General features: G+C 44.5%; 1 protein-coding gene across 1 annotated transcript in view; it reads left to right on the top strand.

The window, feature by feature from the left end:
- The window catches only part of LOC137371342 (E3 ubiquitin-protein ligase SH3RF3-like), a 475,007-nt gene that overhangs the window by 325,390 nt on the left and 132,764 nt on the right, over nt 1-16,853 (top strand). Inside the window, exons 2-3 of the mRNA XM_068033784.1 lie at nt 10,786-11,061; nt 15,841-15,936. Coding sequence (XP_067889885.1) covers nt 10,786-11,061; nt 15,841-15,936 — 372 coding nt within the window. The remainder of the gene's footprint in view (nt 1-10,785; nt 11,062-15,840; nt 15,937-16,853) is intronic.

The raw sequence follows: 16,853 nt of genomic DNA, 5'->3' as shown, positions 1-16,853 counted from the left end.
CTGTCATGACTGCTATATTCTGAGAAACTCTCAGCTGCCGGGAGTTTTCAAGGAACTACCTGGGTGACCAGGGCTATCTCCTTTATACATGGTTGATGACACCAGTAAGTCATCCCCAAAGTGCTGCTGAAAAGAGGTACAATGCTGCTCATACATCCACCAGAGCCATCACTGAACACACCATTGGCATGTGAAAATGCGATTCCACTGCCTTGACCGGTCTGGAGGTGCTCTTTAGTACACGCCATAGAGGGGATCACGAATCATCGTTGTCTGCAGTGCCTTACACAACCTTGCAATTAGACGTGGCAACATTCTGCAGACAGAGGAACAGGAGGAACACCAGTCCTCCTCAGATGACTATGAAGAGGGTGAGGAGGAGGACAACAATGCCATTATAGATATGAGGGCCATTATGAGACATGCAAGGGACATCAGGAAGAACCTCATATTTGCATGTTTCAGCCAGCAATAAGCCACTTCATCAAGTAACATTGGTAGGAGAAAAATAAAAATTCCCCACATATGTTCACATACACCTGAGGTCTTATTCATTGCTGTAATCTAAAAGAAGCTTTGCTGCACTTTGTTCTGACCGGCAGATGAAATCTTTTGTGAACTACGATGAACCGAAAACACACCACTGCAAGCAAAGTAAGAGTGTGACCACAGAAACACAAATGTATGGCATGTCAGTAGTGAAAAATGTGAATAATCATCAAACACCAAACAGCCATTATTGAAGACTGAAGGCTTAAATAGCAATGATAAATGGACACTGGACATTTTTCTGAGATGCTTTGCAAGCATCAATGCATTCCTGCCATAGGCCTCCAATGAACATTTTCCTTTTCATCTGAAACCAAGCAAATGATTTATGCATTTAAACTTACGGAAAAGTTGCACAATATTTACAGCATCCGTACCACGTTGGTGCTCAAAACTGTTTCTTTTTCCGTTTTGTACCAACTATGTCTAGGTCCTACCCTGACATTAGCAGCTGAGGTGGAGGCAGTCTGCTCAGTGCACAGCCCTGTTGCTGTGTATGACTGAGGTGGGCATCCATTGGAGGAACGGGACATGATGGCTTCATTCTACTGAGGGTCTGCAGCAATGGTGATTGACTATCCCCTGTGTGCTCGCCTGCTGGAGATGAGGGGCTCAATATCGGGGGGGCGGACAAAACGCCGCTTACCTAGGGGTTTCCTGAGAGGAAGGCCCCGGGGCAGCAGGCATACACTCATCCTCCATCTGGGTGCATGATGGCACCTGCCTATCTCTGTGAGGGGAAGGAGCACCCAGAGGGAGGTCCAGGTTCCTCGTCCCCCCTCTCGCTTAGACTCTGCTGCATGGATCCCACGGCAACAGCGATGGAGTGCAGGTCAGATCACATATAGCCCGAATGCTCAACCAGACCCGTCACGGAGCTCGCCCAAGTTGCGACTGAGGAAGCCATACGCTCATATGTCTGGGACGTCATGGCCTGCATGGACTCCTCCATGGCACGCGCAAAGCCACGCCTGACCTCAGGCATCTCTGACATACTTTCCACATGGCTTAGCTGCACATCCAGCAGAATTCTCATTGCAACAAAGAGAGGATCATCATGAGCATTGGCTGAGCAGGGGCCTGGTCCCAGCAGCCCTCCGATTGTCAGGGGATCCGGCTGGCACACGCTCCCTCAGCTGCTGGGACGTTTCTGTGTCATGCACGCCAGATTGTGACCCAGATTCTAATCTTAAGATCCCCGCAGACTGTGTGGATGTATCTGCGCTGGTGCAGGTGGAAGAAGAGGCAGGTGATGGTGCACCCTCTGGGGCATTGCTTTTATCTTCCTCCCCCAGAGGAGGAATCTTGGGCCTCGTGGTGTTCAGAGGCTTGAGTGTGAGCACCTGCAGTGGAGACACAAATAGAGACACATTAAGCATCAGCTGAACATGAGTTCACACACTTTACCCTGGTGTGTACACATGGCTGCAAGACTGAAGATGACACTTCATCCTTGAGGATCCTGCCTTGCCATCTGTTGTCCTGCCTCCCTCTTCTCTCGCAATTTCTGCAGCCTCCTCTTCAGCCTTTGTCAGGACTCCGATGTCTGGGACACCTCCACCTGTCTTGGCATGCTCACGCTGCTTGCGGGTGCATTTGTGCTGCCGGAGACAGTACAGATTGAATGATGTTATGACCAGTTGAGGAAGGGGTCTCAGGGTCCCCTCTTGCCCCTTTCCTGGTTTGGCTGTAACAGGATTTAACTTTTAAAACTGTTTTTAGCTTCACCTCAGTGAGCCCTTGCTCACTGCTTTCTAATTGTAATTGTAAATGAACCAACCAGACAGGTTTTCTTAGGTTTAAATAAGAAGGAGGTAAGTTTATTAACCTTATCACTCTAACTCAGTTAAAATTACTAAAATATGCGGCGCAACCGTGCTAGCATGCATGCGAGATAAACACACCCACACAAATATTTACAGAGTGTTAGAATCAGGTGAGAAAGGGGTCTGGGGTTCCATCTCAGCTTTTTCCTGATTTAACCATAACAGGATTTAATTTTAAAAACACTGTGCTTTAGCTCCCTCTCAGTGAATCCTTGTTCCTAGCTTTCCAATTGTAAGGCAAAGAAATCAATCAGACAGGATTACTTAGATTTAAACAAGAGAGGTGGAAGTTTATTAACCTTAAACTCTACAACTATGAATACGCGATGCAACCAAGCTAGCATGCATACGTGATAAACACACGCAGCTAGAGACATAATTGCACTCCCTCCCATTGGGCTTGTTATGTGCTTGCTAAAAAAGTTCTCTTGAACGCAGTTCAAGAATTTTGTCCCCTCTGTGCCCTTCACATTGTTTCTATCCCTGTTGATGTTGTAGTAGTTAAAATCCCCAACTATTATTGCCCTAAAGGTTTTGCACTAAGAAATCTGCCTACACATTTGTTTTTCAATCTCCCTCTCACTATTTGAGAGTCTATAGTACACTCTCAGTAATGTAGCTGCCCCCTTTTTTATTTCTGAGCTCCACCCATATGGCCTTGTTTGATTTATTTAGCATATCATCCCTCCTCAGAGCTATTATTGATTCCTTAACTAATAATGCTACACCCCCTCCTTTTTTATCTCCCTCTCTATCATGCCTGAAAACTCTATATCCAGGGATGTTGAGCTGCTATTCTTGCCCCTGTTTAAGCCAAGTTTCCATTATGGCAACAATATTGTGTTGCCATGTGTCTGTCTGTGCCCTCAACTCATCGGCTTTATATACTGTACTCCTTGTATTTAAATAAATACCCTTTAACACTGCCAAATTCCTGTGTTGCACACTTTTTAACCTTTCCTTCTTCTGCCTTTCAGGGAAGGTTTTTTGGGGAAGTTTTTCAGTTTGCACATTTCCATGACTGCCTAGGATGTCTTTGTTCTTGTTAAAGTCTGCAGGGGGAGGGTTAGATTTATTTAGCCCTAAGTGGGAGTATTGCTCATGGGTGTCAGCAGTGGGTGGTTCTACTCTGAACTCTCTTTCAGTGCTTTTATGAGTCATGCAAGGGCTTTTCACCTTAGGGGATGGTTGGTTCCCTTTTCTCTTGTCTGTGGGGGAGGATTCTTTACTCATCTTACCTTTGTCCTCTGGGACACTCCTGCTTGCAGGTATTTGTCCAGATTTTGCTGCAGTCCCCTGTGGCACTTCGACTAGGTGATGCATCACCCTCATGGTTTCTCAGCCCTCTTGAGGACTTTCTTCATCTCTGCAGGTTCCTGTAACTGCTGTTAGCAACTCTGATGGGGTACTTCTAGCATCTGCATTTACATAGGAGAATGTGGGGTTTAACCTTTCAAACATTTCGGGGCTGACCAGACAGTAGAGGTTTCTATTTGGGATTCCTCCTGGACTTCCTTTCAACCTGTTCTTTTGGTCTTTTTTTTCCTTTCCTTTCTATCCTATTGCCAGTCTTATGCTTGCCAGGCCCCTTTTGTTCTCGGCGGAGTTCCTTACAGTTCACCAGCTCTCTGTTGGAGGGTCCTCCAAACACCAATACAGGACTTAGGGGTGCAGATTCCACTGTACGTTGGGGTTTCTCCTCATGTGGCAACTCCTACAGCACTCCACCACACCTTTGTGGAGTTTTGGGCAGTCAAACTGCTGTCTTATGCGGGCTTTAGTTTTTCATATATTGACATGTACAGCCATTGTACATAGTGTCCTAGGCCCAACCATTTTCAGCTGCTTCATCAATGATCTTCCTTCAAATGTAATGTCAGAAGTGGGGATGTTCGCTGATGATTGCACAATGTTCAGCAGCATTCGTGACTCCTCAGATACTGAGGCAGTCTGTGTAGAAATGTAACAAGACTTGGATAATATCCAGGCTTGGGCTGATAAGTGGTAAGTAACATTCGCGCCACACAAGTGCCAGACAATGACCATCTCCAACAAGAGAGAATCTAACCATCTCCCCTTGACATTCAACGGCATTACCATCGCTGAATCCCCCACTATCAACATCCTAGGAGCTACCATTGTTCAGAAACTGAACTGGAGTAGCCATATAAATACCATGGCTACAAGAGCAGGTCAGAGGCTAGGAATCCTGAGGCGAGTAACTCACCTCCTGACTCCCCAAAGCCTGTCCACCATCTACAAGTCAGGGGTGTGATGGAATACTCTCCACTTCCCTCAGTCTGCCTGGATGGGTGCAGCTCCAACAACACTCAAGAAGCTTGACACCATGCAGGACAAAGCAGCCCACTTGATTGGCACCCCATCCACAAACATTCACTTCCTCCACCACCCATGCACAGTGGCAGCAGTGTGTACCATCTACAAGATGCATTGCAGCAATGCACCAAGGCTCCTTAGTCAGCACCTTCCAAACCCGCGACTTCTACTAACTAGAAGGACAAGGGCAGCAAATGCATGGGAACACCACCACCTGCAAGATCCCCTCCAAGCCACACACCATCCTGGCCTGGAACTATATCGCCGTTCCTTCACTGTCGCTCGGTCAAAATCCTGGAACTCCCTTCCTAACAGCACTGTGGGTATACCTACCTCACATGGAGTGCAGCGGTTCAAGAAGGCAGCTCACCACCACCTTCTCAAGGGCAATTAGGGATGGGCAATAAATGCTGGCTTAGACAGCGATGCCCACATCCCATGAATGAATAAAAAACAACAAAAAAAACATGTACAGCCATTGTAGTCTCATTGACTAGTCTTAATATTTCTCTCCGGTACCTCTGTGGCACCACTATCTAGTGAACCATTGCCCACTCCTTTCTCTCAGGTCTATGAGGAGAACTCCATTTCCTCATCAGTATCTCATTCTTTAGATAATAGCTATACCCTGTGCTTCAATTTCAGACTGGGCAGCCTGTGCTAACTCTCGCAATACTGGGTCAGCTCGCTGAGCCTCAGCTAGGGAAAATACATTTAATAAATTCCCGCAGTCTTCTAACTTTCCAAAGAAATCTCAGACAGACAGACGTCATGGTCATCTGCCTACAGTGCCAATTCAGTCTCCTCTGGGGAGCTGGTGTGTTCATGGCCTGATTTAGTACACATTCAGAGAAACTGCAGGGACTGTCTCCTGCCACTGTCCTGTTTCTCTGACCTCCTGTGGTCTCTCTTTCACTACTGGGGAAGCTACCACCTTCATCCCTGCCAGATCCTTACCTAGGAGCAAGTCAACCCCATCCATAGGCAAACTAGGGACAATCCCTACGGTCACTGCTCCCGAAGCTAGGTCGTGTAAAGGTACAGGCATACACTGCCCTCCAATACCATTCGCCACCATTCTGGTGTTCATTGCACTCTCTCGGGGAAAGGTCAGGCCTTTTCCCAGTAAAAGGGATCTCGTGGCCCCTGTGTCCCTGAGAATTACTATGGGTTTGCTTGCCCCACTCGAGGGGCATGGGGTTACTCTCCCCTCAGACACAAAACCCTGATAACCTTCAGGAATCCCATTAAATTTTCCTGCACGCAGCCATAAGCTTCCTGGTTCTCACTCTTACTGCAGTTAAAGCCACAGCTTGCTCAGGGTCTCTTCTCCTTCACTGAGCGGGTGTGCCCTAATTACCCCTACAGGTTTTCCCTTTAGTTTCCAGTCAGCTCTTAAATGCCCTGCTTTATTACAATGGAAGCACACAGGTCTCCGGGTCTCACTCCTACTTACAGCACCTTCCTTTTTGGCTGGAGGTGGGCCCTCTGTGTCTCTGTTTTTTTCTTTCCCTCCCAGGACCGCTTGGGCTTCTATCACCTTCCCACTCTTAGTCCTTTTCGGATTTGTGGGGGTGATTCGGAAAGGTTTTCCCCTGGGAAACCGACTTATAAATGAGAATAAACTCATCAGCCAGCATTGCGGCTTGCCGGGCTCTATTCTGTTCCTCTACATGTGTCTTTATGGAGAGTGGGAGAGAGTTTTTAAATTCCACTAGCAATATTACTTTTCATAGATTTTCATTGCTGAGCTGCGGTTTAAGAGCCCTCATCCACTGGTCAAAATCCGCTGCTTATTTCTCTCAAATTCCAGGTAAGTTTGTTCAGCTGCTTCTTGAGGTGATAGGCTTCTGGTGCCCTGGCTTGGGCAGCTGCTAGCTTCAGTCGCAGACATGTTAGTATTCTAGTCCACACAACCATAAGAAAATCTATATTGAAATCTTTTCTCTTTTTGATTGGGATCAATTTGGCTTCTCACTTGCAATTTCCTCACTTGTGGGTCAAATCCAGGACGCTCACCCCCAAATTTCTGTTACAACCAGGTGAGAAAGGGGTCTAGGGGTTCCCTCTCAGCCTTTGCCTGGTTTAACCGTAACAGGGTTTAATTTTAAAAACACCGTGTTTTAGCTCCTGCTTAGTGAACAAGAGAGGTGGAAGTTTATTAACCTTAAACTCTAATTCGGTTAACGACTACAAATATGCAACATGACCGCACTTGCATGCATACAAGATAAACACACAAGCAGATAGAGACAGAAACAGTAGAAAGAATAAAGGGGAAAAGTTTGAGGCGGTAGCTGGGTGTGTTTACAGTCCTTTGAGTTCAATGTGGAGTCTTTGGTTTAAAAAATAAGTCTTACCATTTGTTGGGGCCCAGTGCACACTTTAACTTGTTTCGATGTAGGAGTCTTTTCTCTCTTGAGGTTTAAGCGACTTCATTGGGTTTGGAGGTTTGTGAGAAAGCAAGAGAGAGCCAGACAGGAGAGAGGCCCTCTTGTTCCAGGTTCAGTTGCAGTCTGCAGTCTGTATTCAAACTGTCCTGTGTGTAGTTCAAAAAAACTGGGCCAGCAGGTTAGTCATGTGACCAGCTGGCTTAACCACTCCTGCGTTTGTGGATTCTCCATCTTAGCAGACACTGGAATGTGAGCTTTCTTGCACCTTCAGTGTCTGGTGATCAAAATCCATTTGGGTTGGACCAGGGAATAGTTGTTTTCTCTCCACAAGCACCATCTTTTAGTATGCAAATATCCTCCAGCCAAATGTCTGGTGACTCTTTAAACAAGTCATATCTTCATTCCAGCAACAGGTTAAAATAATGTTCATATGACAAAATTAATATGCCTCATTCCTGGCAGGTGGGGGAGTCTTCGTGACAAGAGTGGGAGAAAGAATAAAGACGGGGGGCAGGTTTGGAGTAATAAATGGAAGTCAATTACTGTCTTTAGCTTGGATGTGAAGTCCTTAAGTGCAGTTAAGTCTTGCAGTTCTCGCTGGGGCACAGTGTACACTTTCAAACTTGTTTTGCTGGTATCAGGAGGCTGAAGAGATCCTCTGTCTTGAGGCTTAAGTTGCTTCCATGGGTCCCTGGGACTTTTTGAGAGAGAGAGACAGCACGATAGCTTCCTTCTCTTTTGTCTTCAAATTGCAGTCTGCCCTTTTGGTGTGGCACAATTCAAAAAGTACCCAGTTTGGCTAGCAGGTTAGTTATGTGACCAGCTCTTTGTTTGAAACAGCATTATCTGTGAGGATTGTTGATTTCAAAAGTTCTGCAGTCACACTCCATTGCGGGTGGGGGGGGGGTGGTGGTGGTTGGAGGTTTATCTCTTACAAAGTCAGTGGCTCTCAATGTCTTTTGATCACCGCTATTGACAAAACCCATCTCGCTAACTGAATCAGTGAACACTCCCATTGTCTCGCTGTGCCACTGTCTCTCGGAGTGCAAATGTGCAACCATGTTTTAGCTGTTCAACTCTGTGGTCCTTTTAAACAAGTAATGTTCAATATCCAGTAAAAAAGGGTCAAGCAGCGTTCCATATGATGAAATTAATATGTTTCCATTTGGCCGGTGTGGTTTCCGTCACAATGACATTTCAAAAGATGAATCACAACCATTGTAAACGTGTATCAACATCACTCACAGAGTTCCGAAGAAGGGTCACTGACCCGAAACGTTAACTCTGCTTCTCTTTCCACAGATGCTGCCAGACCTGCTGAGTGGTTCCAGCATTTCTTCTTTTTATTTCAGATTTCCAGCATCCGCAGTATTTTGCTTTTATCACTCATTCAGGACTGGCTTTCACACGGGAACATGCCAATCGTCAATTTTACGCACAATAATTTAGTATATGGCACCAAGTCTGCTCAGGCAATCCACTGAATGCCTTGTCTACTCTCTGCCTTAAAGAGGCGGAGCCATGAAGAAAAACAATAGAACAGCTTCGTCAAGACCACTTAACCTCACCGATCTGAGCAAGTCATTGAAGCAATAACTAAAATTTTTAATTATATGTGTAATAGTATTTGTGGATGAATGTTAACCAACAGCCTATCAAAAGACTAAATCTAGTCATTACAGTTCTAGTTGCTACTCAATGCTCTGACAGTGAAACCATAGAATTACAATTGTTGGAAATGAAAAAGTCATGTTCATGGTAGTGTCTATGCTCTTGAGGTTTAGGTGGTTCTAACTGTATTGCAGCTGTGGGGAAAAATTGTGCCATGCAACTAATGCATGTTGTAACTGGCCCAATACAGTCAAACGTCATATAGTGTTTAATTCTCCAAGACTCAACTCAATGAGGACACGCAAAAATAGCTGACGCTTTTAAAATGCCTTTTATTGTCAATCAATTATAACGGTAATAAAAGTGTCACACAGCATGTACAGTTAATCACAATGGCATGGTTTTGGCCAGTACTAGGAACAATGAAATCTATAATGAGAAATCCAGTTTTATTTCTTTTCCCTGAAAGAGCTTTATACACATAATTTTCTGGTTTATCCTTTAGATATAACACAAGTGCGCATGATAATAATACAATGTTCCCTGTAAGCCAGTGGCCGTGCTACAACCCAAAGATTCCCGCACAGGTAGCGCACAAGTCAGCCCCTTTAAATTACTGCTAGTGCATGGCCACACAAAAAGTTTAAAGGGCCCTCGCACTATAGATAAAAATTAGAAGATACGTTGGTCATATCTCAGACTGACTTCTGGGGCCAGATTTTCAAAGGGCCACAGGGTTAGCACCAGTGCGGGCACAATTTCAAAATCACAGTCCCGGAGGTCATCTTGGGATCCCGACAACTTATTCAGGGGCCTGTCCGCTGCAGAATGGAATTTTTAAACTCTATTTTGGTGAATCTGAACAGTCTGGTGCACATTAGTGCACAGCTGTCGGGGTTGTGGCAGGGCCAAATAAAGTTATTTGTTTTTGTCTTAAAACTGTTTTTTAATGCACCAGTGCTAGCGTCGGACCTTCATTTTCCTAGAGGGTTCCTTTCATCCTCGTCGTGCTACTGGCCCAGAAGGATCTCCCTCCTAAATAGCATTGCCAGAATGACACAGCTGAAGCATGAGGTTCCCAAGCCCAGTTTGAAAATCTGGCCCTTGGTTTCAGTATCTGGAATGACTCTGCTTCCAATTCTGAATCCACAAAATGCATTTAAACATGATGTTGACATCAGCATATTGATGCACATGATACTGACATCATGTCATGCTTTGCTTCAGACCATGATTCATTTTGGATACAAGTCAGAACAGAAATTAGGTTAAAGATACAATAAGCAATAAGAGAAAATGCTGAAAATACACAGCAGGGTAGATCAGCAGCTAAAAAGTGATTAGATGGGTAAATGTTAAGCTATCTTTTTATTTCTTTCAGGTACTGATTTTCCAGAATCTTCTATGTTTTAATTTCAGATTTTCAGGATTTTTCTCTTTTTAAATATGAAGTTATATTGTGGTTGGTCTGAGAGAAAATCAGACAGAAAGTAACATGGACCAGCTGTTCCCTATCTTCCGGTTTTGCCATAGTTCTGAGGAGTTGACAGTAGTCAGGCTGCACAGCGAGAGCCCATATAGAGTCACTCCAGTCACTTGTGTCATTTATTGAGGGTACAGTGCGCTACACTTGCCGTGAATAGTAACTGTTTTGCGATACAAAACGTTAGAATAATAGAATCCAATTTACTTCACTTCATATGTTTTGCTGAATTGGAGCTAAGTAACCTGTGTGAGATTCCTAATTCAGATCTCTGATGCAGTGTGGCTCATTTGGTGGTATTATTTGAAATCATTGCTTTTAGTGGAGAATCAAGGCAGTTCAGAATTTTGAGGGTAAAATTAGTCACTTACTGCCATGGTAAACTCTATTGTGATGTAAGCACCAATTAATTACTTTCCAGCAAAACCAGTTAAATGGAAAAGTTTTAGGAAAATAAAAATAAAAATGATTTATTTTTGGAGGTTGGAATTATCAGTACAAAGTATGAAATTCTATTTAGTGCTACAGTATCTATTTACTGTGCATCCATAGTAAACATTAATCATTGCTGTGCTTTGGGTTTCAGAGTATTCCACAGTTACCATGTGCTAAGGCTCTCTACAACTATGAAGGGAAGGAACCTGGAGATCTCAGGTTCTGCAAAGGTGACCTCATCATTCTACGACGTAAGGTGGATGAGAACTGGTATCATGGCGAGCTTAATGGTACCCATGGCTTTTTCCCAGCTAGTTATATTCAATGCATCAAGCCTCTTCCACAGCCACCTCCTCAGGGGAAAGCACTTTATGACTTTGAAGTAAAGGATAAAGAACAAGACAAGGACTGTTTGACTTTCTCAAAGGTAAGATAATTATTTAATAGTTGTATCAAACATTTGCTTTTAACCTTGAGATGTTTTACATTTATTCAGCTTCTATGCATCTCTGCCCACTGGGGGGTATTGGAGAGCACTATAAACAAAGATATTAATTTTTTCAACAAGCTAACAATAATATTGTATTACTACTGCAGATGTTTGTATTCCTTCAAAAGTTAGATAAGTAAAATACTTGTCCTCCTGTGTTTTACAGAAATTATGGTAATAGTAAAAAAATTCAACAAGTATCAATCAACCCATCTAACATCCCATGTTATACGATCTACTTACCAGCATACATTCTCAAGCTAGTTTTTGCTGGCCAGGACAGACCTTTCTCTGACATTGGGGAAGTCGAAAATTATGTAAACAACTTTTCAATAACTGCACATGTTGTTTTTTGGGTTGCCACTGGTGCTGTGAAATATGTCCTGCAATGTAAATTGGGTGAATTTTAGAGCACTGTCAGCTTTAGCTCATGGTAGAACCAGCTTTGAATGCAACATTGATTTTGCTGGGATCCATTTACAAGCATAGAGTTCAGCTAGTGGTAGTATTTGGACAAACATCAGGACCAATGTAACCAACAATTGTCAGTTTAACTAAGGTAATATAACAGATATTTTCACACATGGAAAAGATGTAAGTGACTGATTGTTCAGATACTAATGCAGTCTTGGGAAACCAATCTACTGGGTTAATTTTTTAACCACTTCACATTTACTTCAAAATATCTGAAGAAGCTTCTCTCTCAATTTGTTCTACATCTTGTAGATATTATCTCTGTATGCCTAGCTTCAATTCCACACAAAGTTTCAGTGTGGTATTGAGGTTACACTCTGTTTACACTATGCTCCTACTTTTGTTTATCTTCTTTTGTGTGTACAGACTCAATGAATTTCTGGTTCCACACCAGTTACATTTCACTCCATAAAAAACTTTTATGCTTCATCCTTGGATCAATTCAGAATATGTTGTGCACCATCATAATGGCATCCTAGACATCATTGTGTTATATATTTATGAATCAGGGAGGTGGTGGTATAGTGGTAATGTCACTGGGTGAGTAATCTGGAGACCCAGACCAATGCTCTGGGGACATGGGTTTAAATCCCACCATGGCAGATGATGAAATTTGAATTCAATTAATAAAAATCTGGAGTTAAAAGCTACCTAAAAGCTAGACCATGAAACAAACCATTGTCAATTGTTGTAAAAACCCAGCTGGTTCACTAATATCTTTTAGGGAAGGAAATCTGCTGTCCTTACCTGGTCTGGCCTACATGTGACTCCAGACCCACAGCAATGTGGTTGACTGACTCTGAAATGCCCTAGCAAGCGACTCCGTTCAAGGGCAATTAGGGATGGGCAACAAATGCTGGCCTAGTCGGTGACGCCCACATCCCATGAACGAATAAAAAAAATCTTAAATCAAAGTTGGCTTAAAGTTGCACTCCAGCCAGATGCCAGGCAAATCAAGTAGAAATGAGCTGGTGGCTAGTTTGGAAAGAAATTTAATATTGCCAGCTAAAAATCCTAAAATAGGCATTTGGTCTCGCTATCCAGCTTTTTATATTTTCACATTCTCTGTCTCTATGGGAAAGCATCTCCATTGCTTTGGGTGGTGCTCTATTGTTCTATGCAGTATGTCATGCCTTGTGTCATCTGCCTGCCTATCGTTCTTCTCTAGTTCTAAGCAAATAGTTCTTTCCAAAGTGCTTAGTAGGCAAATAGGAATTGAATTACAAAAATAATGAATGGGTTAGTTCCTATTGTGAATTTAGATCATTAGAAATAAATTATTAGAAATAACTGAGGCCCATTTTTAAAAGTGGCTCATTGCTGAGTTTGATTTCACTAAGTGAAGAATTTTCCCCATTGGAAAAGAATGGCAAGTAAGGACCATTAAGTTCACCCCATTCAGTTAAGAGTGCACCCAAGTACACTTGCTAACCATATGGAGAGCCAGCACAGACACGATGGGCCAAATGGCCTCCTTCTGTGTTGTAACAATTCTGTGATTCTGTAATATCTACTGGAGTGCAAAGAAAGAGAAAACAAAAACTGCAGCTAATTCAGGGAAATTCCTCTCTAACTCCCTAAGCAAGTTCGAGGAGACAACAGTAGCATGTGGACATCATAAATCAAAACTAATTAGCAATTTACTCCCCCACTTCCCCATAACTGGAAATGTGCTCCTTTCATGAACTTTTTAAAATCCCTTGAACATATTGAATAACTGAGCACCCACAGCCCTCTGGGGTAGAGAATTCCAAAGAGTGAAGAAATTTCTCCATATCTCAGTCTGAAATGGCCATCCCCTTATTCTGAGACTATGCCTCCTAGTTCTAGACTCCCCAGTCAGGAAAACAGCCTCTCAGCGTCTACCCTGTCAAGCCCCCTCAGAATCTTATATGCTTCAATGAGGTCACCTCTCATTCTTCTAAACTCCAGAGAGTATAGGCCCATTCTGCTCAGACTCTCTTCATAGGACAACACTCTTATCCATGGAATCAATCTAATGAACCTACGCTGCACACCCTCCAGGACAAGTATATCCTTCAATATCCTACACACATTGTAAGGCATTTGCTACACCACTCTAATAGTGTGTGAAAGTCGTGACATATTACTGAAAAGCCATGGCCCTCAGGGCAGGGCACAGCAAGGCTTAAAAGACATAAGTTAAATAAGCAATTAGTGTTTAGGTGACATTGGTTTAAAAGACTAAAGATAAGGAAAGAATGACACAGTGAGTTGTGGAGTTCCACAGTTCTGAAGTGCCAGGAAAGAATGAAATGGAGTTGGAGACAATGCAATGAGTCCAGATTTCATCATAGTAAGGATGCAGGAAAGAAAAGTGTGTACAGGGTGGCTACTTGTAACTAAAGAACAACACGAGGAAAGCACACATGAGCAAAAACTAAAGTCCTATTGCTAATATAGAGAGGAACAAGAAAGGTTGCTACAGAATGGTCGGAGACCTCAGGCTGAAAATTTCCAACTTTGAAAATGTTCATGAGGCGGGACCATTTCCAGGTCCTGACTCCACTCACTACTGCAGTGTGTCCGGTGACTTAATTTTATGGGAAGTGGCCAATTACCAGGCTGCCTCTGCATTCGCTGTCCAATTAGGGATGGCGGGTGGGTACCGGAGGTTGGAGGTGAATACAACACAGCCACTGCAAGGGAGATCAGTGGCCCTCACGGTGTCTCTAGTGCTGTTGAGGGGAAAGCAGCAGGAGCGGCAGGGAAGTAATGGAGGCGTCGGCAATATCAGGAGAGCAGCTGCCACTGCATTTTAGTCCCATAATAATAGAGACATCTGTCTACAGGAAATCCTCACTCAATGGCAAGGTTGTGACATGGGAAGACAGCAGCCTTACCATTTTCTGCCAGTGACCATTAAAGCTCCTTCAGTTGTCATGCAGCTCCAACCTCCCGCTGAGAAGCTGCCTTCCCTTAGTTGCTGGGGTACTGATACAGTGGGGTGCCGGTGTGATGCCAGCAGAATTGCCTTGTGGTGTGATAATTAGTCACTCAACAACCGTAATTGACATCCCACCGCAGACGTGCGGATGGCTGGCACGGGACCCAGATGTCCCTGAGAAAAGCGGCAGGAGGCGGGAACTCGTCGGCAAACCAGCCTGCGCCTTTCTTTCAGAATTTGCTTGTGTCCTTCCCAACCCCCACCACCACCACACTCCTGCCTCCATACCTGCCTCCAAGGGCCTGGGAAAATTCAGCCCTTAAATTGTGGATGGGACCATCTATCCAATGACAAACTTACTCTGGTGACCTAGCCAGGAGAAAGAGACAGTTGTATGGTTTTCTGGAGGCATTGAACTCTTAAAGTGGCTTGGGCTTTATAAAGTTAAAGGTTATGAAGCCAAAAATAGGTTTCTGGTTTAATAAAGGAAACCAAGCTTTAGGAATGGAAGCAAGTTTCACATAAAGAAACAGTGGCTGGGATCTTACTGGCATGGTGTGAGTCCCGATGTCGGGAGCAAATGTGGGTTCGGGACCAAATGCAGGTCCCAAGCCCATGCGGGTGATCAGCAGGACCGTGGTGGCAATTTTACTGGTGGCAGCTAATTAAGAGGACGCCGCCAGGCAACTGTCCAATTAGGGATGGTGGGCTGGCTTTCCGCACTGCCTGCCCAGTCAGAGGGTCGGCATCACCTCCGAGGGAGGTGGCCCATCCTGAGGCTGCAAGGAGAACGAGAGGAAACCTGCATCTTGTGGCACCCTCAAAGGGCTGTAGGAAACTTATTGACGTGCTTGACCGGGGAGGCCGCTTCTTGGGCCATATAATCTCAGGAAAGGAAGGCTCCCCCCACCCCCACCCTGGGAAGCTGCTGGGAGACCTCCATGATGTTTCTGGCAGACTCCCCATGCAGCAGGAGGCCGTTGCAATGCTGGCAAAATGCCAGTGGCGTGGTAAAATGGTCATCAATAGGCCAATTAATTGGCTGCCCACCTTCAGTCAGCAGGTGGCCAAGCTGCTGTCATTTCCACCGCTGGAAATATCCCCTGGAGGCATAAACACACCAGGTTACCCTCCTAACACCTCTTGCCGCCATTTTCCCACCCTTCCGCCTCCCAACCACTTTCCAGTGGCTGATAAAATGCTGCCCAGTGTCTTTGATGAATCAAAAGAAACTGTATTTTCACAATACTTGAGCCTCATTGACACTACTGTTTTTATAGTTATTGTGAAATTCAGCGGACCCATTTTAGCATTTGTATCCTTTCTGTTTTCAGGATGAAGTTTTGACTGTCATAAGGAGGGTGGATGACAACTGGGCAGAAGGAATGTTGGGAGATAAGATTGGAATATTTCCTCTCTTGTATGTTGAGGTGAGTCTATCGAAACAATAGCAACTTACCCTATGTTTTCAAGTGTCTGATTTGTAATTATTTTATGTGACCAGTCAACTATGCTTTTGCACATCAGAGTCAATAGTATGGCCACTAACCTATATTAGTTTGCAATACAATGATTTGTTGAGGTTTGCTGTGCTTTTTCACTTCACCTCAGGAGATTGGAGGCTGAGGTTGAAGGTCAAAGATCATGTTAGTCAGCTAATTTTTCATCGAGGAGATATTGGTGGGATTTTGTGGATTTCGGGTGAGTGGGAGGGTGTCATCATTTTGAAGCCTGGGCTAAATTAACTCCAAGGCCTCATTTTCATTCCATCAGCCAGCTGCCCACCTGAAATGGGGAGAGCCAGGCAGCAGGCTGGCTTTGGGCATGTCAAAATCGCAGGGCCCAGAGTTTACCACTAGCACCAAGGTAAGATGTGGGGGCGGGGGGGGGGCGGGATATGGGGGACGGCTCAGGCACTCCAGCTGCTCCTGGCCCCACTAAAGAAAGTTTATGATTGGTTTAGAGGGCTTCCTCTTCTTCCCGTCTAGGCTTTACTGAGTGGGGTACCCGTGATGGATGATTAGTAACTATTATAAAGACTGCGGGGTCCTGATGACTAGGACCTCGATTTACTTATAGCAATAAGACTCCTACATGCCAAGTGAGCACCTCAGCCTCCTAAATGGGGACCCAAGCATGGTGGAGGCTGATGAGAATTGAGCGGCAATGATGCCCTTTGCGAAATTATTTTAACTGCAAATTCTTACCGTTCCCACCAAGACGGAAAGATAGTGGCCGGAATTTTAGGCACACCTCCCACCCCCGGGAGCGGGCTGGGAGATGGAGGGTGCTGAAAACCAGGTAGGGTGGCAGGGCTGCAGTGCCCGTTGCCTACCCGCCTCTCTTG

This window comes from Heterodontus francisci, chromosome 6, assembly GCF_036365525.1.
Source record: "Heterodontus francisci isolate sHetFra1 chromosome 6, sHetFra1.hap1, whole genome shotgun sequence".
In the NCBI taxonomy this organism is placed as follows: domain Eukaryota; kingdom Metazoa; phylum Chordata; class Chondrichthyes; order Heterodontiformes; family Heterodontidae; genus Heterodontus; species Heterodontus francisci.
The sequence above is the reverse complement of the archived record's forward strand: the minus strand, read 5'-3'. Positions and strand labels throughout refer to the sequence as shown.